General features: G+C 56.7%; 1 protein-coding gene across 4 annotated transcripts in view; it reads left to right on the forward strand.

Moving 5' to 3' along the window:
- The window catches only part of GRB10 (growth factor receptor bound protein 10), a 157787-nt gene that overhangs the window by 78441 nt on the left and 55389 nt on the right, over positions 1 to 23957 (forward strand). For 3 of the 4 annotated variants that reach the window (XM_077864166.1, XM_077864167.1, XM_077864168.1), the window contains one exon: positions 23219 to 23414. In XM_077864166.1, the coding sequence (XP_077720292.1) occupies positions 23219 to 23414 (196 nt within the window). Of the gene's footprint in view, positions 1 to 16198; positions 16315 to 23218; positions 23415 to 23957 lie in introns of those variants that run through there. The other variant, XM_077864169.1, reaches the window with a different exon arrangement.

Raw genomic sequence — 23957 nt, forward strand, 5'->3', positions numbered from 1 at the left:
GATTTTCTGTATCAGGCATAATGTGAGGCACCGTTTTTGAAAACTTGCAACGCAAAAGAGCACCAATTAATGCTGGCTTTGAAACTTAGGAACATTTTAATTTATTGCATTCCACTGCTTACCAGTGGTCTCATTTAAACTGAAATCATCTAAGTTTCGGCATTAACATTCATATGGAAATCCGCTTTGACGCTCTAATCAAAAAGTCAGAAAAAAACTACATCAGAAGAACTTCTTAAAGCCTAAAGCTTTTTTTTTAAGGTTTGAAAATCTGGAGGGTGTGCATTCACATATCCCATAGATCTGACACCGGCTTGGGCAGTGGCAGTGAGGGCTGAGCACAGACGGCGGAGCGGGCTTCAAGCAGTACAGAGCGGATTCCCTTCTTGGCTCCAGGGTTACTTGCTGAGCATCTGATGCGTCCCAGCTCCTGAAGCAGAGATGAAGGGAACGGATGGATGTGTCGCCACTCGAGGCTTTGAGCACCTTTCCGTCCAATCCTCATTAATTCGGCACACGTAGCACGTAAAACAGTGTAAAACAGGAAAATCAGAAGGACTCAACCTGGCTGTGCCCCGGGGCAGGTGTTTTTACTGAGGGAGCAGCGCCCAGGCTATTTCCAGCGGCCTGCGGGGCCACTACCCACGGAGGGCGGTTCGGGTCGGGCGGCCGGGCACAGCCCACGGGGGTCCAGATCGCCGGTGTCCACAGGCAGCAGAGTGGGCCTGACCAGGGCTTTGATTTTGTGTGCGTCGTGCTCAGGGAGGTGAACGAAAGCACAGTGTCGCGAAGGGCAAAGCGAAGCACACTGGGAAGAAATGGCAGGAACAGGTCAGGTGGGTGTGAGAGAGTCCACGTTTTAGAAGTGAAATATATGGTTATTGGCTTTGTAAAAATGCTGGATTCAGTTTAAGGAGGATTAACGAGCCAGCGTCACCTCCCTACATCACGGAGAGAGCTGGGAAAACAGGAGCTGGCTTCCATGTGCCCAAGTGGGCACATAGACGGGGGACTTGGAAGAGAGGCTGCTGGAGATTGGCCAGAACTGAGAAGACGGTCCCCAAAGCATGCTCTGAGAACTAAAAGGAAAAGGGAAGATAATCCAAGTCTGGAGGCATCTAGCAAGATTCCAGAAAGCGAGAGGCAGAGAGAAGGTCTGCAGGGAAAACGCAGACTTCCCAGCACCCGAATGACCGCCGGGGGGCAGCCCACCCGGGCACAGTGAGTGCCAGGGGAGAGCGTGGGGTGTTGTCAGTGTGCTGCGGGGAAGTCCCCACCCGTCTGCAAGCTTACACCGCACACTAAAAGCAGAAGAAAGCCTTCCAGGCAACGATTGAGAGAATTTGCTAACTGGCAGTCTTGTCTGAAAGGTTTATTGAAAGTTGCACTTCGGAAAGATCGAGAATGTCTTGCAAGACGCAGACTATATGGGACACAGTCGTGCGCAGAGAAAGGAACACGATGTCGTACAAATTGTTAAACTAAGGTTTGACTTGCAATAATTAGATGTTCTGAATGTGTGTCTTTTGACGCATAAAGTTGCAGGCGTGGTTGTATCATAATAAGACCCCAGTTCGGAGAAGCAGAACATACAATGATTTGAGGGTGCATTGGGAAAAAGTATCTTTAGTTACATATTTTAAAGATTATTTATTTGGGGGCGGGGGGAGAGGGAGAAGAATCTTAAAACTCCCTGCTCAGCACAGAGCCTGAGACAGGGCTCAGTCTCACCACCCAGAGATCATGACCTGAGCCGAAATCAAGTATTGGACTCTCAACCACCTGAGCCACCCGGTTAGTTACATATCTTAAAATCTTAGTTACATATTTTGCAACTTAGTTACAACTAAAATATTGGTTAATTAATTACTGAAAGAAAAAACATATATAGTTTCCAACCTAGCAAAAAAAGATATAAGGGAATCTATATTTAATAGAAACAACCAACATCAATAGAAAAGGAAGAAGAACAAGATGAGAAATAAAAAAAGATGTCAAGCAGAGACAAAATAAGATTGTCGTGTGATTCCAAGTGTATCTGTAACCGTATTAACAGGCTGGATTTAGTAGAAATGTACAGAACCCTGCACCCAACAGACTCTTGATTCTCTTCTGAAATCTGTGTAACTTATTAAAAAGTTGACCACATATGGGAAACTGCACTCAATTTTATTTTTTAATTTACTTTTTGCACTACATTTTAAGCCATCTGTTTCATACAAGCCCCGTTCTTTGACCCAGTGTGATTAAATCAGAAACCGACAGAAAAAGTTCAAAACAAAAACAGGTAAACGTGTGTTTGGAAACTTTTAACGCACACGCCACTTGTGGATCACGGAGGAAATCACCATGAAAGTAGCAGGCCTTTAGAATGAAAAAATGAGTGTACTGCAGGGAGAAAATTATATAAGGCTGAAAAAAAAACTGTATCCGAGCCACCATTTCTACTCTTGGAAGCAGAATGGAAATTAGGAGCATGGGGATCCCTGGGTGGCTCAGCGGTTTAGCACCTGCCTTTGGCCCGGGGTGTGATCCTGGAGACCTGGGATTGAGTCCCATGTCGGGCTCCCTGCATGGAGCCTGCTTCTCCTCCAGCCTGTGTCTCTGCTTCTCTCTCTCTCTCTATGTCTATCATGAATGGATAAATAAAATCTTAAAAAAAAAAAAAAAGAAATTAGGAGCATGACAAATGAATAACCCTAAGGAACATAGAGCACGTGGTTACAAAAACCAAGATCAGAAGTTACGAGAATGATGAGAAATGTGTGAGGTAGGTAGGAACAAAGCCGAAAGCCAGTCTTTTGTAAAATCTGCACAACTGCAGACGTCTAGCGCAGACGCCCAGGAGGAGGGGTGGGCACCCAGGAAAGCCACATGGGGAGCAGGCCAGAGAGTCCAAACAGTAACACAAGAAAACCATTGACGACTCCTTGCCTCTAACTGCGAACATGTGAGAAGAGTGGATATTGGAGCGCAGAAGCATAAAAACAGAATTGCAACACCCAGCGCTGACCAGGGTGTGCAGCCGCAGGAGCTCGCGCCCGTCGTCGGGAATGCAGGACGGCACAGCGCTTCGGAGGGCGGCGTGTCACCAAGCTTCCTCTGACCATGTGATCCCGCACCTTGGTGTTTGCTCAGAAGAGCCGAAAACATACGTCCGCACAGATGCCTGCACGGGGACGTGGAACGCTGCCTTATTCAGAATTGTCGAAAAGCTTGGAGGCAGCCACGATGCCCTTCGTTGGATGAACGGATCGATAAGCTGCTCCGTCCAGACAAGGCAACGCTCCTCTGCGCTGAGAAGAAATGAGCTCTCAAGTCTCAGAGGGCCGGGGAGGCCGGGGTAGGTATCGCTGCGTGGAAGCCAGTCGAAAACAGCGACGTGCTGTAGGAGTCCCGCTCTGTGATGTTCTAGAAGAGGAAAGACCGTGGAGACAGTACGGGGACCAGCGGTTGCCAGGGTGGCAGTGGGGAAACGTGGGAACGGGGCAGAGAGCTTTAGAGGAGTGACGGTACCGCCTACGAGGTGGTAAGGGTGGGCCCGTTGCCGTGGGTCAGACAGACGGGTTCATCTACGGTTACAAAAAGGACTGTTCCGGTGAGTGAGGTTGACCATGGGGAGGCATGTTGTAGGGGGCAGTGGGGATGCGGGCGACGGCCATAGCCTCCTCTGAATTTTGTTGTCGACCTGAAACTGCTCTCAACAGATAGTCTTAAAACAAATAAACAAACAAAAAACAAAACAAAACAAAAAAACCTGACCCCCATTAGAAAGAAAAACTAAAAAAAAAAAAAAAAGAAAAAAAGAAAAGAAAAACTAACCTGCAGATTACCTAAGAAAACCAAGACTAGGGCAGCCGGGGTGGCTCACTGGTTTAGTGCCGCCTTCAGCCCAGCGCATGATCCTGGGGTCCTGGGATCGAGTCCCGCATCAGGCTCCCTGCATGGAGCCTGCTTCTCCCTCTGCCTGTGTTTCTGCCTCTCTCTCTCTCTCTCTCTGCATCTCTCATGAATAAATAAATAAAATCTTTTTTTAATATTATTTATTTATTTATTCACGAGAGACGCAGAGCATGAGAGAGAGAGAGGCAGAGATACAGGCAGAGGGAGAAGCAGGCTCCCCATAGGGAGCCTGATGTGGGACTTGATCCTGGGTCTCCAGGATCACAACCCAGGCTGAAGGCGGCGCTAAACCATGAGCCACCGGGCTGCCCCTAAATAAATAAAATCTTAAAGAAAAATGAAAACCAAGACTGTTTCTCCTGTATAATGTGTGTGAAATACCAGGTGGCAGGACAGGATGCATAGTATAGCTCTGTAGGCAGTGCACACTGCACCCAAAAGTGTTAGGGACACAATTCAGAAGAAATAAGGAAGAGTTGAAAGAGGAAAACAAAATAAAACATAATTCCACTCTGGGCAAAATGTGAAATCTTTTTTGTTTTTTTAAAGGTTTTATTTATTCATGAGAGGCAGAGACACAGGCAGAGGGAGACGCAGGCTCCATTCAGGGAGCTGGACGCAGGACTCGATCCCAGGACCCCAGGGTCATGCCCTGAGCCGAAGGCAGATGTTCAACCACTGAGCCCCCCCGGACGTCCCCACAAAATATAAAATCTTTTTTTTTTTGTATATTTTTATTGGAGTTTGATTTGCCCAAAATATAAAATCTTAATCAGGAAATAACTCTGGTGGAATGGAGCCCGTGATCAATACCATTGCCTCAAAAATGCTCGGGGGTTTTGCGGACGAGTGTCAGCGGACCTTCAAGGAGGAAGTCAGTGCTGTCTCCCAGGAGCTGTCGGAGGGGGAGGCCAGCGCGCTCCCGCTCATCTTTTTTTTTTTTTTTTTTTTTTAAAGATTTTATCTATTTATACATGAGAGACATAGAGAGAGAGGCAGAGACACAGGAGGAGGGAGAAGCAGGCTCCATGCCGGGAGCCCAATGCGGGACTGGATCCCGGGACCCCAGGATCGTGCCCTGGGCCAAAGGCAGGCGCCAAACCGCTGGGCCCCCCAGGAATCCCCCGCTCCCGCTCATCGTACAGTGCTCTGCAGCTTTGCACAAGACAGCACAGAAGTCCACGCGTGCACGTATTCCACATTCCCCTACAACCGGGAGGTCCGTGTAAAGCATTAGTCACGTGTAGCCATTTGCCTTAAATTAAACATTGAACAATGTCACGACTGAGTTGGGTTATTACAGTCTTGCAAGGATGTTTCCCAGTGTCAAAGGCGAGGACAGTAACACACTCGGAGACCTAGGGGGGACAGTGACCGTCTCAGCGGCGCCCGCGGGATTACACAGTTCTCCACTCATTAATACAGCGCAAAGGAGAAGAGCAGACCCTCAGCCGGTTCTCTAAGGGACTTCGGGATCTGTCAGAAGTACGCGGCATCCCTCGCGCACAGGAATAGTATTAGTCGCGTCCATGAAAACACAGAATCACACCCGAGGGCCGGCTGTGCCTGCAGGTCTTCGTGCAACGGCACATGGAGGCCGACGTGCGGACACCAAAATGGCAATGAAATCGGTGGCTGTTTGCAAACTACCCAGACAGAAAACCCACACAGACTTACAGGCTTTTATAACGAGTGAGTTCTGGGGCCCCTGGAGGCTCAGTCGGGCAAGCATGTGCTTTCTGCTCAGGTCCTGATCACGGGGTCCCGGGATCGAGTCCCACCTTGGGCTCCCTGCTCAGCAAGGCGCCCGCGTCTCCCCTGCCCTTCCGCCCACTCATGCTCGCTCGCTCTCACTCTCAAATAAATCCGTTTATATGTTTTTCTCTGTAAAAGAAAAGTAAAATGAGTGAGCTCCCCAAGCTGGCAGACACAGTGCGATCAGATCATTGTAGCAATCGGAAGCCATCAAGAGGCCTGGTGTAAAAGGAAATCCCACTGACAGTAGTAACAGAACCAGAAGGTAGCTAGGAGTAGATTCAGCAGGATGGCCTGGCCTTGTAAGTTCCTGCTGAAGGACATAAAAAAAAAAAAAGGCATCAACAATTAGAGCCCTATCCCACGATCACAAATCAGAGAGCGAAGATGTCGTGTATCATCAGATTTATCTCTAGATTTAATGAACGTGCAACCACGTTTTGCAGTTTGGGAACGACTTGTCACATGGCTCCTAACTTTATTTGTAAGGTTTTATTTTTAAATCCTCTCTACACCCAACATGGGACTCGAACCCACCACCCGGAGATCAGAAGTCACAAGCTCCACAGACTGAGCCAGCCCCGTGCCCCACATGGCTCATAACTTTAATGGGGATGAGCGATGACAACAAGGCCCCTTTAGGGGCCATCACAGTTAGGGATTCACGGACACACGGACCTAAGGACCAGCATAGACGTGCCATGAAGAGACCCACACGTCTACAGAGAAGTCCTGGCCCAGCGCAGCGGGGTGGGCTGGACTCCCCCCGCCCCCCCCCCGCCCCGTACTATCCTTAATCATCAATTTCGGGTCAGTTAAATCTCTGCAAGTAGAAACAGCATTAAAAAAAAAAAAAAGTTCATCTAAGAAGAACAACTAGTGAGAATCTTTATGCCTTCAGCCCAGAAGTAAATCCCTCCACAACCCCTAGCGCAGTGGTAACGGGAGAGTGATGTCTGAGTACACGACGCATCGCGTCTGTGCGGGGACGTCATGCACGGAAAACACTAGTCGGGGACGCCCGGGTGGCTCAGGGGTTGAGCACCTGCCTTTGGCTCGGGGTGAGATCCTGGAGTCCCAGGATCGAGTCCCACATCGGGCTCCTTGCATGGAGCCTGCTTCTCCCTCTGCCTGTGTCTCTGCCTCTCTCTCTGGGTCTCTCATAAATGAATAAATAAAATCTTAAACAAAAAAAAAAAAAGGGAAACACTAGCCAGCATACTTGCTCCGGCCTGGGAAGGAGGGCTGCAGTGCCCTTAGGGCGCAGGTACTGTTAGTATCCTCAGTCTATTTTTAAAGCCCTATGGATAAGGGAAAGCATCAGATAGGAAAGCTGGCGAAAGGCACGCACGGGGAAGGACGCTGCTTGTGTTTGCAGCCGACACGCAGGTCACGCGGAGGACGGGACGGCGGCCGAGCTGGGGGGAGGGGGACAGTGGGGCTCCAGGTCTAGGAACAGGACAGAAGGGCACACGTCCCTCTTTCAAGTCCAAGTGCCACCTGCTTTTGTTGCCAGGGGCATCCTCCAGCCCCAGGTGTGTACCGAGCAGGCTTGGCATGCAGCTCTGGCTGGCTGTCCCCCGCCCCGGCCGCCGTCGGGGTCAGCACACCTGCGGCCCCCCTGCTGCCCGCTCCCAGCCACCCCTTCCCAGGTTCAGCACTCGAGTTCCTCTTAACTAGAGGTCCTGAGACCCCATGGCAATTTGACGGCGATCCAGGGCTGTTGCCCGGCCCCCTCGACGTGCACGGCACATCCGGACACTCTGGGTACAGGCCTTCGGGTTTGCACGACGCCTCTGATATCAAGTTGGCTGGTTCTTGGCCAGGGACCTGGTGTTTGAAACAAAAGATTCACCATGACTTTCCTTGACCTGTTCTCTCTCTCTGGCAGAGAGGATTTAACGCTCTTGTTTTATTAGCTTGTTCCAGCGTAAGCAGCTTATTTTCGTGTGGCCCTTGCTGCAGATGCTTCACGCGTGCCCCGGCTGCACTTTGCAGGAAGGGATGCATTTTCCTTTGAAAGCCAGTGGTTTTATGACAGCTACAGTTGCTCTGGATGGTTTGTTTTTTGTTTTTTTTAAAGATGCGTGTCTATTGTGGTAAAAATATATACGACATAAAATTGGTGGTTTTACCTACTGGAAGTGCGCACGTCAGTGGCATTCATCGTAGAGTGACGCGATGACTAGCACCATCTATTTCACTCCAAACAGGAGCTCTGTGCATATTAAAGCTGTAACCCCACGCTGCCGTCTCTGTGGTCCTGCCCCTTGCAGTCACGGCACAGAAGGGGAGTCGTTAAAATGTTCTCCACGTCTGCCATCTTTCACGGAGCAGGGTATCTCGCAGGTTCCTCGTGGACACAGTGGATCACAATCCCATTCCTTCTGTGGTTGGATACGGTTGGAAGGTGCACACGGCATGTCGGGGTCCATCTGTCAGCCTGCCCTGGGCCGCGTCCACCGGTCACGCTGTGGCAGGAGGCACAGGTGTACCGTACCTGTTGAGTCCCTGCTCTCCGGTCCTTTGAAAGGGTCTCTGCTCAGGAGTGGAGTTAATAACATGCTCATTCTGGATTTAGCTTTTTTTTTTTTTTTTTTTTTAAGATTTTATTTATTCATAGAGAGAGAGAGAGGCAGACACACAGGCAGAGGGAGAAGCAGGCTCCACGCAGGGAGCCTGACGTGGGACTCGATCCCGGGTCTCCAGGACCACGCCCTGGGCTGAAGGCGGGCGCTAAACTGTGCCACCAAGGCCGCCCCGATTTAGCTTTTTCTTGACTGTATTTTGATAACATGAGATTTCAGAGGACGGAGTAGAAGTTTGGCCTTTTCTCATTTTAAACAAGGTGTTTCTGGGCCCCCCGGGGGGCTCCGTGGTGAAGCGCCTGCCTTGGGCTCACGTCATGATCCCGGGGTCCTGGGATGGAGCCCCACATCGGGCTCCCTGCTCAGCAGGGGGGTCTGCTGCTCCCTCTGCCTCTGCCCCTCCTCCCTGCTTGTGTTCTCTCGCTTGCTCGCTCACTCTGTCTCTTAAATAAATATTTAAAAGAAACTATAACGCTGTTTCTGACGGCTCTTCCTGCCTGCCGCTGAAGCTGGGTTGTGTGGCCCTTCCCTCCCCAGGGCCCAGCTGAACAGAGATGCCCCAAGGAGCTGAGACAGGTTTCTAGTCCATGCATGAAGGTGCCTGGCGTTGTCTGCAGCCTATTTCAGGACCACGGGCCGTTTGGAGACAGGGATGTGTGAGCATCACAGGGAGGCCTCCAAGATGAATTGCCAAGATTGTGCACGGGGCCCCGAGTCCTACATCCGGGGACCCGGGAGCTCCTGTGGAGACACCAGACGCCAGCCCTTGGCCCTGGAATTGTTGGCTGCCCGCCGGTCCTGGCCTCCCACACCCCTGTCCGACCCGACCCGCGCCTGCTGTCTTCTGGCCGCAGCTTCTTTCTTGGTCCTCCGCAAGCGGCAGGCATGGGTGGTTGGCGTGCGGTTTCACTGTGCAGAGCCACGCCTGGCGAGATGTGCAGCGGGGTGATTCAGAGCTCCTCGGGTCTCATTGGACCATCCGTTTGCCAAGTGGAGGAGACAGAAGGACAAAAGGATGCCGGTTGGGAAGGTGAAGTAGATCAAGAAAGATTGGTTTCGTGTCTTGCCCTACAGGGAGCCTTGGCAAGTGTCACCGATGTTGGGGGTGGCCAGGCTCAGGGCCAGATAGTTCCTGGCTCCCTGTTCTTCCAGCGGCGCCTGTGACCGTGGGCAAGTTAGGAGCCACGTTGTGGTGCAGATTCTTCAACAGCAAATACCAGGTTCACATAATTACTATGAAAAGCGCTAATAGGACCATGATAGCGTGGAGTCCCGTGCTAAAACCTCCCATGCGTCTTCTGTGTTTTCCCTGAGTCATTAGAGCTGCAGATTGGGAAACTGAGCCAGAGACGCTTGGTCATTCGCCCAGACGTGACCGAGAGGTCACTTGGTGGTAAATTGGAATCAAAGCCAAGTCCATGCACAGCTTTGCATTTGGAGATGATTTAGGGGAAACTGATGTCACGCGCCTGTTCATATAGGTGTTAGGTGTACGCACTGCTTTATGGGCCTGAGGTCATGTGTTTCTGGAGCAGGAGAATCATGTCTTACTTGTCCTGAAGGTGCCGTTTACAGGGTGTCAGGGGGGACGACAAAGGACGGAATCAGAAGTCAGCTGAGAAGACCGTGTGGCCCCAGCTTGTGTCCTGGGGCCTTGGACGTCCTCTTACCTACCCTTCATCTTTTACTGTATCATCCATGTGACTGTCGACGTTTTACCTGCTTTGCCCACACGGGCACGTAGGAGTACCTTTTATTTTCTTAGAATCGTTCCCTCACAGGGAAACAGCACTGCCTCTGAAAGTCCTTTTTCTGCTGCGTGTGAAGAATCCTGAATTGTCACCAATATTGGCCTCTGCTTGGATATGGAAGCCAACGTCGGTTATAATTTTGATTTCTTGGGGGATCCCTGGGTGGCTCAGTGGTTTAGCACCTGCCTTTGGCCCAGGGCGTGACCCCGGGGTCCTGGGATCGAGTCCTGCGTCAGGCTCCCTGCATGGAGCCTGCTTCTCTCTCTGCCTGGGTCTCTGCCTCTCTCTCTTTCTCTATGTCTATCGTGAATAAATAAATTTAAAAAAATTTTTAAAAATAATTTTGATTTCTTTCCCCCTCTGGCCATGCCTAGACACCTTTCTTTAGGGCTGAGATGCCAAAAAGCGGGGGGAGGAAAGCCATCGGTAATCGTTCTCCCACAGAGCGACGTGTGCTGGCCCCTTGGACTATGAAATGCATTGAGGCCACGTCTGGTTGTTGCGTTTGCCCCCGTGATTAATGCTGCTTCTGCGATATCCATTCAAATGACGGTATTACGGACCTTCAGAAAGGCAGGCCGGCACTTACAGCTGTCCTCTGTTTCTTACCTGTTTTTTTTTTTTTTTTTTTGATTTTATTTATTTATTCATGACAGACACACAGAGAGAGGCAGAGACACAGGCAGAGGGAGAGGCAGGCTCCATGCAGGGACACTGATGCGGGACTTGATCCTGGGACCCTAGGGTCACAATCCTGAGCCAAAGGCAGATGCTCAACCACCGAGCCACTCGGGCGCCCCTGTTTCTTACCTGTTTAGGTGACCTCCCTGTTACATAAACAGGTTCTTAACCTGTGAGCCAGAGAACCCACCCGACCGTGCTGCGCGGTGGGCCCTGTAGTTACCCCATATTTACAGGGGAGGACCCTGAGGCCCTGGGTCAGAGGGCCGCCCAGATCCCCCCGGAGGAGTGGCAAAGCCGAGCTGGCCCCGTGCTGCTCTGCCTCTGGGCGAGCCTCCGCCCTCCACGGCCCGCTCCTGCCCTCCCGTCCTTCTGACTCCTCAGTTTTCAGTGGGTTGGAATGAGATTCAAGAGGTAGGGACTGAATTTTCCTTGTCCGCAGAAGTAGCCAAATAGGGAGCCCTGAGCCGCCGCCCTCTCCTGGCCGCACGCTTGCTCCACGCTCCGTGCTTGGAAGAGGCTCCGTCTGCGTGAGGAAGAACAAAAAGCCAGCGAGGCACCTGCTTGCTCCGCGTCTCCCGGCGTCGGGCGAGCTGCAGGGCCTCCCCTTCCCCGTTCCCGCTTGGCACCGGAGCACCCCTTGTCACCCCCCAGGGCCCCCAGGTCTCAGCTCCTGCCTTGCCACGCTTACCGGGGTCATCTGGGCAGATCCCTGGACCCCGTTAATGTGTTGTGTTTCCGTCGCTGTCAGAGGACACTCGCCGCCCAGCAGAGGCTTTGTCCCCACGAGTCCTGGTGATCTGCCCCTACGTTGGTTGCTGCCGCCTGCGCCTTCCTTTTCCTGTGTCTTATGCTCACCCGACAGGTACCTGCTGCCTGTCTCGGCCACGCCAGGCCCAGGGCACCCGGCAGTGAGCAGAGGGGCTTTAACGTATTGGCTGCGGAACACGTGGGCCTTTGCGTCCAAAGATCTAATAAAGCCCTTTCTGGGAACGGTGGGTACAACTGAGGTAATTCGTTATAAAGATCAGTGATGAGGGCGGCCCGGGGGGCTCAGCGGTTTGGCGCTGCCTTCAGCCCAGGGCGTGATCCTGGGGACCCGGGTTCGAGTCCCACACTGGGCTCCTTGCATGGAGCCTGCTTCTCCCTCTGCCTGGGTCTCCGCCTCTCTCTCTGTGTCTCTCATGAATAAATAAATAAAATCTTTAAAAAAAAATTAAAAACAGATCAGTGATGAGAGAGCGTCCGTCGGTCTCCCCTCGGTGGAGAACCAGGATACACTCTCCCCAAGTCCAGTATACTTCGCCCCATCACATTACGCTTTACCTGAATTGTTTTGTTCAAACAAACCTATGAACCAGCCCTTCCAGGTGAATGTTTTTTTGGAATGAGCCGTTTTTATTTATTTATTTATTTTTTAAGAAGCCACTCAACTAGCTTGCAGGGGTCACATTTGAGGACACAGCTGGGGTCGGGTGCCCCGCCGTAACTTACTCCCCCCTCGGAGCGGGTTCTCCGGACTCTTGGTTCTTACCTGCAGGTGGGCGGACACACGCGTCCGGCGGATGCTCCCCGGGATCCTCCAACCCGCCGATGTCGGAGCGCGTCAGGGAGTTGGGCGCCTGGTGGCTCCCATGCCGTCCGCCGCCTCCTGCAGGGCGCACCCGGGGTCCGCACCCGCCGATCCTGCCTTGGGTGCTGGCCAAGAGGGACTTTCGTACCGGCCCTGAGCCTGCCCGGGGGTGGGTGCACGGACACAGCTTGACGGCCCCTCCATCTCTGTGCATGGGTTTTAATTAAACATGTTAAAAAATAGTCCCAGCGAGCTTGTGACCTCCTCGAGTGTCAGGGGGCAAAGGGTGCTCTTGCAGGGGGGGTGCTTCCCATTCGGGGGCTTGGTGTCGCGAACCCCAGCTGCGGACGCAGAGCCGGCCAGAGCGCGCGTCACAGCAGGCGGGTCTCCCTGCCTCACGGCCCACGGCCAACCGTCCGTGACACTGGTCCGCGTTCCCCAACGACTGAGCCTGCCGCGCGTTCTCCGAGGGGCTGCTGGCTGCTTCTATCCTAAAAATGCTCTGGGCACACCGTTCCACTCCTCAGACACCCTGGGGTCCTCCTGTTGCTGCAGGTGATGGGCGCCAGCCCCCAGCCGCGGCCTCCTCCCTGGATGCTCCCCGCTGCCCCTTAAGTGGGTTGCTTCCCTTTGGATCTTCCCTTGCGTGTTTTTTTTCTCCTCCTCCTGAAAACTGATCGCCCTCGGTTTCGGTTCAGAGTTTGCCAAATACGTGTCTGTCTTGCCCATTGATTTCTAGGCTCCTTGAGACCGGCGATCTCGTTTCTGTTTTTTGATCTTTGGAAAAATCCTAAAAAGAACATTGGCCTTCGAGCCTCAGCAGGGTAGGACCTGTGTGACGTAGGACCTGTGTGACTCAGCAGGTCACAGGTAGGACCTGTGTGACTCAGCAGCTGTGTGACGTCGGGGGGGGGGGGGTGGTCATGTCTCCGAGCCTCGGTTTCTAATCTGTGGAATGGGCACGATGGCAGGTGGTGCGAGGACTGTGTGAGCAGACCCAGTGAGTGTCCTTGCACACTCGGCCTCCCCGAGGCACTCTTTGGCCACACGCAGGGCGCTGCCTGTCCAGGGGGAGAGCGAATCAAGCTCCGTCCAGGGCAAAGTGTCTGCTCCTTGGGGATGCGAGCAGGGAGTCCGTGATGTGAAACGTGCCTGCGTTTCACCTTCCATGTGGAAATGGGGCTCACCCAGTGCAGAGCCCAGCTTCCCACCCGGCCCCGCACCCCTGGGCAACGCCCCACGGGAGTGAGGAGGACATTTCTGATGGAGGCAACTGCATCTTCCCCTGGGAGGCCGGGCTCCGAGCACGAGCACGGGTGGGCAGGGAGGAGCAGGGGCGTCGGCCCCCTTCATGGATGGGGACGGGGTTCCATCCTTCTGCCCTCCCCGTGACCTCAGGGATGCCCCAGTAGCCCTGACGGGGCGGGAGGCTCGCATGGGCACGGCTCCGGCCCACTGGGTGACGCTTCCTGTGCGGTCCTCCTTCCTGGACGCACGTCATCCCTCGTGGGAATTAATGTGCCATTAATCCACATGGTGGCCTGTGTGTAACCTGCCCGGTGAGCCTTCCTCCAAGGAACCAGAGGATTGGAGGCCCAGCCGCCACCGGAGTTGGGGAGTTCCGTCCCGCTGACTTTCTAGAAAGTTCTACAGCTCCTTCTGTGGAGGCTGTTGACTCCCATTTCTTAGGACTCACTGAGCATGTTAGGTACCAGGTGTGATGTTAGGTAGCGAAGCAAAGGTGGAAGAACGTGACGTTCCGGTCTTCCGGAAGCTCAAGTGCAGCGAGGGGGGAGGACAGAAAAGCATGAAAGAGAGGACGGAAGAAGGAGGCAACATGTGCAGCTTTGGAGGAGGACGACCCTCCACCCCGCGTCTGGGTAGCCGAGACGTCTTCATCTGAAATCTGTGAATCCCGCTCTGTGGCAGCGGGTCAGAGGAGGGGAGCCTGGGCTGAGCGGGAGCCGGGGCGCGGCCCTCGTGGGTGCTCGGCCACTGGGAGCTGCCGTTTGTCATCATCTTCATAGACGCAGAGAGAGACTAGAAGTCCGCCCCGGGCCTCCCCTCGGTCTCGTGCCCAGGCCCCGGCGTCCCCGCTTCTCCTGGGCCTTTGATGGGAGAGGACTGCTTAATTTCTTCCCATTGAGAAATGATTGTCGTAAGGATAACAAGTGCTCCGTGAAGACCGCACCTTCCCTGACCCGACTCCAAGGGATCCGATTCAGGGTGGATCCACGTGGGTCTCGGGAGCCGTCGGTGCAAACCAGAGCCGCCCAGGTGCCCCCACTCGTGGGGGTCGCGAGGGGCGCGTCCGGACGCCCAGACCCCCCTGCCCCAGCCGGCGTGTCCGGCTTTCCGCTGAAACCCTGTTTCCCTCCATATCCTGGAAGGCCAGCTCCTCTCTCGCGGGCATTTCAGTTCTGGGAGACGTGCCATTTCTTGGAATCGCCTGGTACGTTCTCCTGAAATGCGTTTCCCCGTCCCAATGCCTTGGAAATCGGGCTCTTCGTAGGGCCCAGGGCCCTCTGGTTGACTGTCTCACCCATAAATGGAGATCTTGTCTTCAAATGCTTCCCCTCCCGCCAAGAGTGAGTGTATGAACCACGCTCGGAGCGGGTCTGGCCCCTGGGACGCCGCCGGGGTTGGCCCTCAGTCACCTGCTGTCACCCCACGCCATCCCTCCCCGCCCTTGCGAGGCGCTCTGTCCCGCCCAGGGTCCACCCAGGGTCCGTGGGCTGCAGGTCGCCCCTCCCCGGGAGGCGCCGGCGCCCCTCTGCTGGTCCCTCCCTCCCTTGCCTCTGCCCCTGGAGCAGGTTCAGCATCTCGGCAGCAGAACTCATTTGTCCAGAGGTAGTAAAAAGTTTCCTTCCTTGCTGCCGCGTGACGTCTCCGGGGGCTCATCCTTTCCAGAGCCGGCTGGAGGAACGTCATTAGGTCTGGGTGGCGGGGACGCCTGTCTGTTCTGTCGACATCTGTATTTCCAGCACCTGGAACAGTGCCAGCTGTGCAGTTGGTGCTCAGTAAATATTTGTGGAATGAACAGATTCTACGTTTACGGAGTTAAATTCACGGAAACTGAGTGCTAACGCCGAATGGGAATAATAAAGACGGCCCGGTGTCTAATTTACCTTTGAAAATGTGCCTTTTTAAAAAGAGGGCAGTGCTAGCCACTACGACTAATGGACTTTTGGACTGTGACCTGGATTTTTTTTCCTCTTCAATTCCAGTGTTCTTGGGACTAGTATTTTTTTTTTAGGATTGATGGAAAAGGAGACCCTTCCAGAATGACCAGCTGTTGACGTAGTGTCTTGCGCCCAGCTTCCGCCCACTTTGTGACCTAATGGAAGAGTCGGGGGTCTGGACCAGGAGTCTGGAGAGGAAACATGGTAAATCTCAGAAGAGAGAGAGATGCGATTAATTTTGTGATTTTTGGAGCGATGTTTTGTGCGTCTGTTCCTGTTCCCCTCGCGGCCCCCGAGCTGTGTCCTAGTCGTACAGGTAGAGACTGCACCACTGCGTCCGTGCTGATTCCTGTGATGTGCAGCTCGGGTCCTCGGCCCTTGCGGGCTGGGCCGTCCCTTCTCTGGGGTGGAGAATGCTCTTCCCGTGTCATACGTGCCCACGTGCGGAACAGCACGGTCTGGACAGACCCGCTTCCTCGCGCCAGCCTGCAGGACGCGGTCCGGGACAGGAGGGAGGGCGACCGGCTTGCAGGCGGCCTTCACTGCACGTCGGATCCCAGTTCTTGAATTTCACTGAACGGCAGAGTCACGGGGTGAAATGAGTGGCTTCCCCTGTTTTGGGCGGGGTGGGGCCCAGGAATAGAACCACTTGACAGCTCTCTGAAGCATAGATTAAACAAGCAGATCTCGCCAGAATCAAAGTCCAGCAATAGCGATTAATCATTATCTTAACTTTTTGGTGCTTGTTTGCTTAGTGGTAGAGGAGGTGTCGTCTGGCCACCGGGACACCTGCACCGGGTCCGGAGGGCTGCCCTGGGCTTCGTGCTGTCCCCTTCCCTCTGGGTATTTGCAGTGCTCTGGGCCGCTCCGAGGCCCTGGCGGTAAGAGGAGGGATTTGTCAGGGGGGAGACGTGGTCCCGCAGCCCCCCCGCCCGCCCCAGGCCCTCCTGGCCCAGGCCACCAGCTGCTCTGAGAGACGCGGGACGAGCTGTGGGCACACCGTGAGGGATCCTGGGCTCGGCTCATTGCCGTGGGGTCCTGTCCACTTGTGGCTGAGCTTTGCACACGCCATCGTAAGATGCACGCTATCACGGCACGAATGCCGGTGGGTCGGGACACCTCCCTGTTGCCCAGGCCCCAGGATCGGTGGACAAGCATACGTGTTTGTGCCAAAACGTGACGTTTGTCAGAAGTGGGGGCCGTGTTTAGTGCGACCTAGGAAATGAGCAGCCTGGCCCTGGACCTGCCCGAGCCAGTCTTCCTGGGGTGACCTGTGAGTCACCCGAGAAGCCAGCCCCAGGGTCCCCGCGTCACCCCCTCCCGCCTCCGAAGCCTGGAGGTTTCCCAGCTCTTGTTTTGCCTCCTGGCTGGTCCTGACCCCCTTCTCAGGTGGCCTGTTTCTCTCTTGCAAGTGACCCTCGACTCCTCTCCTGAGCTAGGCCTCTGTCCCCACGGGAGGCCATCGGCCCCCAGGAGTGCCGTCCACTCCAGGGCTTCGGCGGGTCGTGGAGGAGGCTGCGTGTGAGCGGGCGCGCCGGTGGCGGGAGGGCGGCCAGACAGCTGAGCATCCCGGCAGGCGGGCATGGCCAAGGGCGCCCCAGTCGGAAGGAGCACTTTGACCCTCTGAAGGAAGGGACACGGGCGCTCTCACCGGGGCTTGTTCGCCAGCTGCCGTGGGACCTTGACCCCATTTTGAGCCTCGGATCGTTTGTGTCACCGCTAGATGGGCGTTATCGCGCCTGCCATCACTGAGGATCAGTCGCCAGTGATGCGAAGTGCGGGGGTGCAGGGTAAGCGCGCGACAGTCGTGGTTGCGGTGGGGTGAGAGCCACTACCGGGCATGTGGACACCGGCTCAGATGTCAGCCCCCCAGGCCACCCCGTCACCGGGCGGCAGGCACGCTCAATTACCCTTGCTGTGGCCTGGCTGGGTGGTACGAGGCCAGCACCTCTTCATCTCTGGGGCCCTTCGGAGCTCCTCAGCTTCCGTGGGATAGTAAGGACCAGCAGGCTGGGCTCCAGCCCTGGGAGCCAGCTGCCCCGGGAGTCCAGGCACCCAGCTGTCCCTGACTGCATGTTGCCTGGGGGCGGAGGGCTGTGCTCCACCTGTGGGGCCGGGGGTGCAGGGGGTGGCGGGGGGGGGGGGGGGGGGGAGTGAGGGATGCTAAGGAGCAAGGGGTGAGGGGGAGCAGGGGGGTGGTGGGGAGCAGAGGAGCGGGGGGGGGGAGCAGAGTAGCAGGGAGGGGGGAACAGGGGGGCAGGGGGTGAGGGGGAGCAAGGGTCATGGGCGGCAGGGGAGCAGGGGGCCAGCTGGGAGAGCAGGGGTTGGGGGTGAAGGGAGTGGGGGGATGTGGGGAGGGGCAGGGGGACAGGAGGTGGGGAGTGGGGGATACGGGAAGTGGGGTCAGGGGGCCTGGAGAGCAGGGGGGGCAGGTGGGGGGGAGTGGGAGATGCAAGGGAACAAGGGCTGAGGGGAACAGGGGGCAGGGGGTGAGGGGGAGTGGGGGATGTGAAGGAGCAAGGGGTGAGGGGGAGCAGAGGAGCAGGGGGGAGGGTGGGGAACAGGGGGGCAGGGGCTGAGGGGGAGCAAGGGTCATGGGGGGGGCAGAGGAGCAGGGGGTAGGGGTGGGGAATGCAGGGAGGGGCAGGGGGACAGGAGGGTGGGGAGCGGGGGTGGGGGAGGGTGGGGAACAGGGGGGCAGGGGGTGAGGGGGAGCAAGGGTCATGGGGGGCAGAGGAGCAGGGGGTAGGGGTGGGGAATGCAGGGAGGGGTAGGGGTGGGGAATGCAGGGAGGGGCAGGGGGACAGGAGGGTGGGGAGCAGGGGAGTGGGGGAGGGGGGCTGGGAGAGCAGGGGGGTCAGGTGGGGGGAGTGGGGGATGCAAGGGAGCAGGAGGTGAGGGGGAGTGGGGGAGCAGGGGCTGTGGGGAACAGGGGGGCAGGGGGTGAGGGGGAGCAAGGGAGGGCAGGGGGTGAGGGGGAGCAAGGGAGGGCAGGGGGATGGGGTGGGGGGAGCGGGGGATGCAGGGGAGCAGGGGGCCGGGGGAGCCTTGGGCTGCGAGTGCGAGTGCGTAAGGTACTTCCTAGGTTTGCGTGCAGGGTGGGGGGAGCCCGCGCGGAGCAGCTGCCTGTACCCACGTGTCTGGAGGGCTCTGGGCCGTGTGCACTCAGGACGGGCTCACACCTGTGCGAGGCATCCGGTGCAGCCTGGTCCCAGTGTCGGGGTTAAGGGATTGTGGGAATCCCCTGTCGTTCCAGGCAGGACTTAGGATTTCAGCAGCTCTTTCCCGAAACACTGATTTTTTTTTTCCCCATCGTGGTTAGCCCAGGTGTGTACGGAGGACATGCCTCGGGCCTGGGATGAGGCTTGGGATGAGGCCTGGGATGAGGCCTGGGATGGGGCCTGGGATGGGGCAAGCGGCTCCGGAGTCTGCATAGACCTGCTAAGTGCTGACCTCGGCCCCGCAGCTCCAAAAGGCGTGGGCAGGGCCCCTTTCCAAGTGCACGGAGGTGGTCGCAACGCCGCACGCGCATCTCTCGGGTCGTTGAAATAATCAGCTGCTTTGATATTGATTTTCTCCATTAGCAGACCCTGCCAGTGTCTGTAGTCACGATTGTCTGGGGGAGGGAGGTGGGAGGAGGCGGGAGGTGCCGTTTCCCACGAAGGTTGAAAAACCAAGTTTCTCTCGTGGACGCGGGAAGGCCGGAGCTGCGCGTCTACGGGCACACGCGGGCGGGTCGCTCTTGGGTGTTTCCTGCCTCGGATCCTGCCTGTAGGAAGCCCTGAACTGAAGCTTTGTTGGGTTTGATTTTCTAGGTGGCAGGAGCCGCAGGTTGCGCTGTATCTGGAGCTGCGGTCAGGGGCTCGGCGTCTAAGCTTTCCGGCCGTCTCCGGCACGAGCAGGAGTCGCGGCCGCGCCAGCTCCAGCGTGATGCCTCCTTGGCTGGTTCTGCTGCGTGAGCCCAGCCGTACGGCCCCAGAATTCAGTACCTGCGGCCGGGATCTGTGAGAGCAGACTAGCCGGTGTGCAGAAACCTGCGTCCGGACGTCTGCACGGGCTGGGAATCGCTCAGAGGCGGACAGCAGCAGCTCTCGCCAAGCGCGCGTGCCGTGGGTGCAGGCCGGGCGGTCAGGCCCCGACCACAGAGGCTCCCGCGGGAGAGCTTTGGCCTCCACGCGGGGCCCGGGCCTGTTGGGCTGTAAGGAAGGCGCTGGCTGTCCTCCCTGCGTGGACTCCGCACCTCCGACCTCCAGACCGGGGTCTTTCCCACTCCCGGCGGTGCGTGTGTCCCACGGCGCAGTCCCACTGCTTCGGTCATTTACGGGGCAGCACAGGAACGCGGGTGAACCGCCGACCGCTTGGAAGGCTGGTTTGTCGTGAAGGGTGCGGCTCCGGAACATTGAGGGGGCCACGTGCCATGGAGCCAGCGGCGAGGAAGACGAGGCGTGTGGGGCTTCCACGCGGGGCTTGGCCCTTCGCACACCTACGCTTCCCGAGCCCAGGGGGCCGGCATTCTTTCTCTGGATGCTTCACTGCACGGCAGGATGGGGTAACTCACCCGTGATCCTCTCAGCCCCCGGCCCCGTCCCCTCTGCCCCGGCGTCAGGGTCAGGGAATGAGCTGACCCTTCCAAACCTGCAGCCCCCCCCCCCCGCTGGTTGCCTTGGCAACCGGCCCCCCTCCCATGGCTATCTGGTGTTTCCCCAAAAGCACCTGATTAATGTAAACCCAGCTGCGGTTGAAAGGGGCTTGTGGGCCCCCCGGGGGGCTCAGTCGGTGCAGTGTCTGCCCTCGGCTCAGGTCATGATCCTGAGGCCTGGGATCCTGGGATCCAGCCCCATGTCAGCGGGGAGCCTGCTTCGCCCTCTGCCCCTCCTCCCGCTCATGTTTCTCATGCTTGCATTCCCGCTCTCACTCTCTCTGTCAGATAAAGTCTTATTTAAAAAAAAGGAAGAAAAAGAAAGAAAGAGAGAGAGAGGGAGAGAGAGAGAGAAAGAAAGAAAGGAAGAAAGAAAGAAAGAAAGAAAGAAAGAAAGAAAGAAAGAAAGAAAGAAAGAAAGAAAGAAAGAGGCTTGTAATGAATAACAGAATGTTCTGTGTTCTTACAAAAGGTGATCCTTTCACCTTCATGAAAGCGCTGGAGCTATTTCAGGAACAAAAAAAGAGCAGATATTAGAACAAAAAAAATGCTCCCGTTGCTCTTAGTGTTTAGGATGTTGTAAGGATCTCGGGAGCTGCGGGCCAGGACCCTGAAACAAGGCCAATGTATTTATTTCCTGTTCTGTCCCAACCTCACCAGTGTCATCGATTTTTTTTTCTTTTCCCTGCTGTTACTCCATAATCTGCCCCTGGGGTTTTAGCATCTTAGGCAAGGCCGCGGGCGAGCCTCCCGTACGGAGCTGGGTGGGAGCCGCAGGTGACAGGTGCTCACGGGCTCCGAGCAACGGGCCGTACAGACGCGGGGGCGTGGGGCAGGCGGCGTTTCTGGAAGGTGCCCGACACTTGGCGACGCAGTTCTGCTCTTCCCTCGCCTGCTAGAGAGCCGTGGACGCGGTGGACGCCGTGGACGCGGTGCCCGGGCCAGCAGGCGCAGGGAGGGAGTGCAGGGGGCAGGCACCAGCCTCACCCCAGCTCAGGCTCCCCTCTGCGCCCGCAGTCCTCCCGGGAGGACATCCGCCCCGAGTCACCGGGAGCGGGACGCTAGTGGGCTTCGCTGCATTCGAGTCTATTTTAGAAGCGAAGCCGCCTCCACTTGCTCGTGGCAGAGAGGCCAGAGGCACATGTGAGTCTGGGATCAGATGGCCACCCAAATATCTGGGACAAAAGTCAGCATCCAGGTTGGGGCCGGGTCATTTGAGGAAGCAAAATAACTATTAATAACTTGATTTACAACCGCGTGGCTGGACTTCCACCTGTGCCGCCGATCCAGCCTCCCGAATCCACGTGATGGGAATGGTGTCCGCGCAGTTGTCTCCGCTTCCCCTCCGTGAGCTTTCCCAGGCCGCCGTCCCGTGGAAGGGATTTGGGCATCAGACCTGCGCTGGGTGGACCCCCCTCATCTTAACACTCATGCCTAGAAGCATCTGCCCTGCTCATGCCCCGGGGATGGTTCTTGTCCGCAGAAGGGCCTTCGGGGTGGGTGGGGACGCACGCAGGTCCGTGGAGTCCCCCACGCGCATGGGGAAGGCTCGGGGCCGACCCGCCACCAACCACGCGACGCGCAGGACGCGAGCCATCCCAAGGGGTTTCGCAGGAACTGAGGAGCGTCGCCTCAGTCGCATCTTAGTGGCTTCTGAAATACCACAGCGTCGTGCAGATTTACAAGATGGTGATGGAGAAGAGTCTTCCTTGGAGCTGGTTTTATAAGACCCGTGCCTGGAAGATTCCATGGTTGAACAGACTTTAGGAAACATCAGGGAACCCCAAGTGACTGTCAACTACACAGATGAAACGCTGAATGAGCTACAGAAATTTTGACGGCTGCCCCAGAGTAGGAATTTCTTTTTTCCCAAAGTAGGATATTTTAGATTCTTTTTTATTTTTATTTATTTATTTATTTTTTAAACATTTTATGTATTTATTCATAAGAGAGGCAGAGACACAGGCAGAGGAAGAAGCAGGCTCCATGCAGGGAGCCCGATGCAGGACTCGATCCCAGGACCCTGGGGTCACGACTTGGGCCGCAGGCAGGTGCTAAACCCCTGAGCTCCCCAAGTGTCCTGATCTCTTAGATTCTTTTTAAAAATTTTTTTAAAAGTTTTTATTTATTTACTCATGACAGAGAGAGAGAGGCAGAGACGCAGGCAGAGAGAGAAGCAGGTGCCAAGCAGGGAGCCCGATGCGGGACTCGATCCCGGGACCCTGGGGTCATGCCCTGAGCCCAAGGCAGACGCCGACCCCTGAGCCCCCGGGCGCCCCGAGTCTCCTGATGTAACTGTCACCCTCACCTAGAGACGGCCTCACAGCGGGGCCCTGGGGGTGCAATCAGTGCACTGTCCGAGTGCTTTGGGTCAGGTGGTGATCGCAGGGTCTCAGCCTCTGACTCTCCCTGCCGCTCCCCACTGCGGGGCTCACTCACACTCACTCTCTCCTTCTCTGTCTCAAAATAAATAAATCTCCTAAAACCAGTATTTTCACAGAAGCAGCTAGAATCACATTTGCCCAAATGCGTTGGGGCCAAGCTGACACTAGGTCACATCGGAGTCTGGGCACGTCCCGTCCCGCTTTCTCTCCTCCGTGGGGCCTTCTCCGTGCTCCTCTGCACCTGCGTCGGGCCTTCTCCTGCGGAGAGCAGGCTCCCCGGGCTCGGGGAGCGGGGGGCAGGGGGCGCCGGGCGGGCAGCAGGTACGTGCCTCGGCAGCGGCACCCGTGGGCCTCCTGGATCCCGGGCCAGGCCGCTGCCCGCGTCAGGCGCTCCTCGGCTCTCTCCGTCATATCTGGATTCTCGGGGAAGGGTGGAGCCCGATTGGCCCGGTGAGGGCCCGATGTCGGCCTGTGCTGCGGCGCGTGCACCCCGAGGCCACATGAGCGAGGCCGAGGGGCCCGCCGGTGCCCACGCGGCCGCGCCGTAGCTACCGAGCCGCCTCCGCGACACCCACGGACACCGATACGCGCGGTGCAGGCGGTTCCCCGCGGGCGCACCTGGCTCTGCTCCTCTGCCTTCGCCGAGCGGTCTAAACTGTTGTAGTTTTGGATCCTGACTGTGGGGCGCCGTGTGGCTGTGACCCCTCACTCTCCTAAAGTTCTGTTCTGTTTTGTTTTCTCGCTTCTGCCTCTAACGCCCAGAGGATGACGTAGATCTGGAAGCCCTGGTGAACGATGTGAACGCGTCCCTGGAGAGTCTGTACCCGGCCTGCAGCATGCAGTCGGAGACGGTGCCCCTCCTCCAGAACGGCCAGCACGCCCGCAGCCAGCCGCCGCCCGCGGCCCCGAGGCCCCCCCAGGCGCAGCGTTCGCAGCCCGTGCACATCGTCGCCGTCAGGTGGGCCCCGGGGCGTGGAGGGTCTCGTCTCCGAGAGCAGAGACGTGATGCTGCGCTCTCTGCTGGGGACATACGTCCTCTGCTCTGTGCAGCTCGGCCCCACGGGCTTGGACCTGGGCTCCGGGTCGGTTCTGGTAACTCACGGCACACCTGCTCGGTGCCAGGAGGGAAGTCGTCGTGAGAGAATGTCCCGGAATACTGAAGGAACGACCAAGTGGTCAGTTGGGGGCCCAGAGCAGGGCCTGGGGACCTGGAGGACTGGCACCCCCGGGGGCTGTCACAGATGTGCCACCTTGGATGCGTGGCCTCATTCCCTGGGGGGTTACCTGGAGCAGGTGCAGCCTCTGGAAGTGGCGGGGCTGGCGGGGGGGGGGCCTCTGGGACGTGAGGGGGGTTCCCTGCAGGTGGCAGGCCTCGGATTCGGGTGTTGAAGGGTGAGTAGGAGCTCGGGCAGGTGGGGGAGGAGATGCCGTGAGCAGAAGAGATGATCCCTGTGGTTGCAAGTGGCAAGACGTCCTTCCTTTTGTGGCGGCGGAACGGTGC

The sequence above is a fragment of the Canis aureus genome, chromosome 21 (genome assembly GCF_053574225.1).
Source record: "Canis aureus isolate CA01 chromosome 21, VMU_Caureus_v.1.0, whole genome shotgun sequence".
NCBI classification, from domain to species: Eukaryota; Metazoa; Chordata; class Mammalia; order Carnivora; family Canidae; genus Canis; species Canis aureus.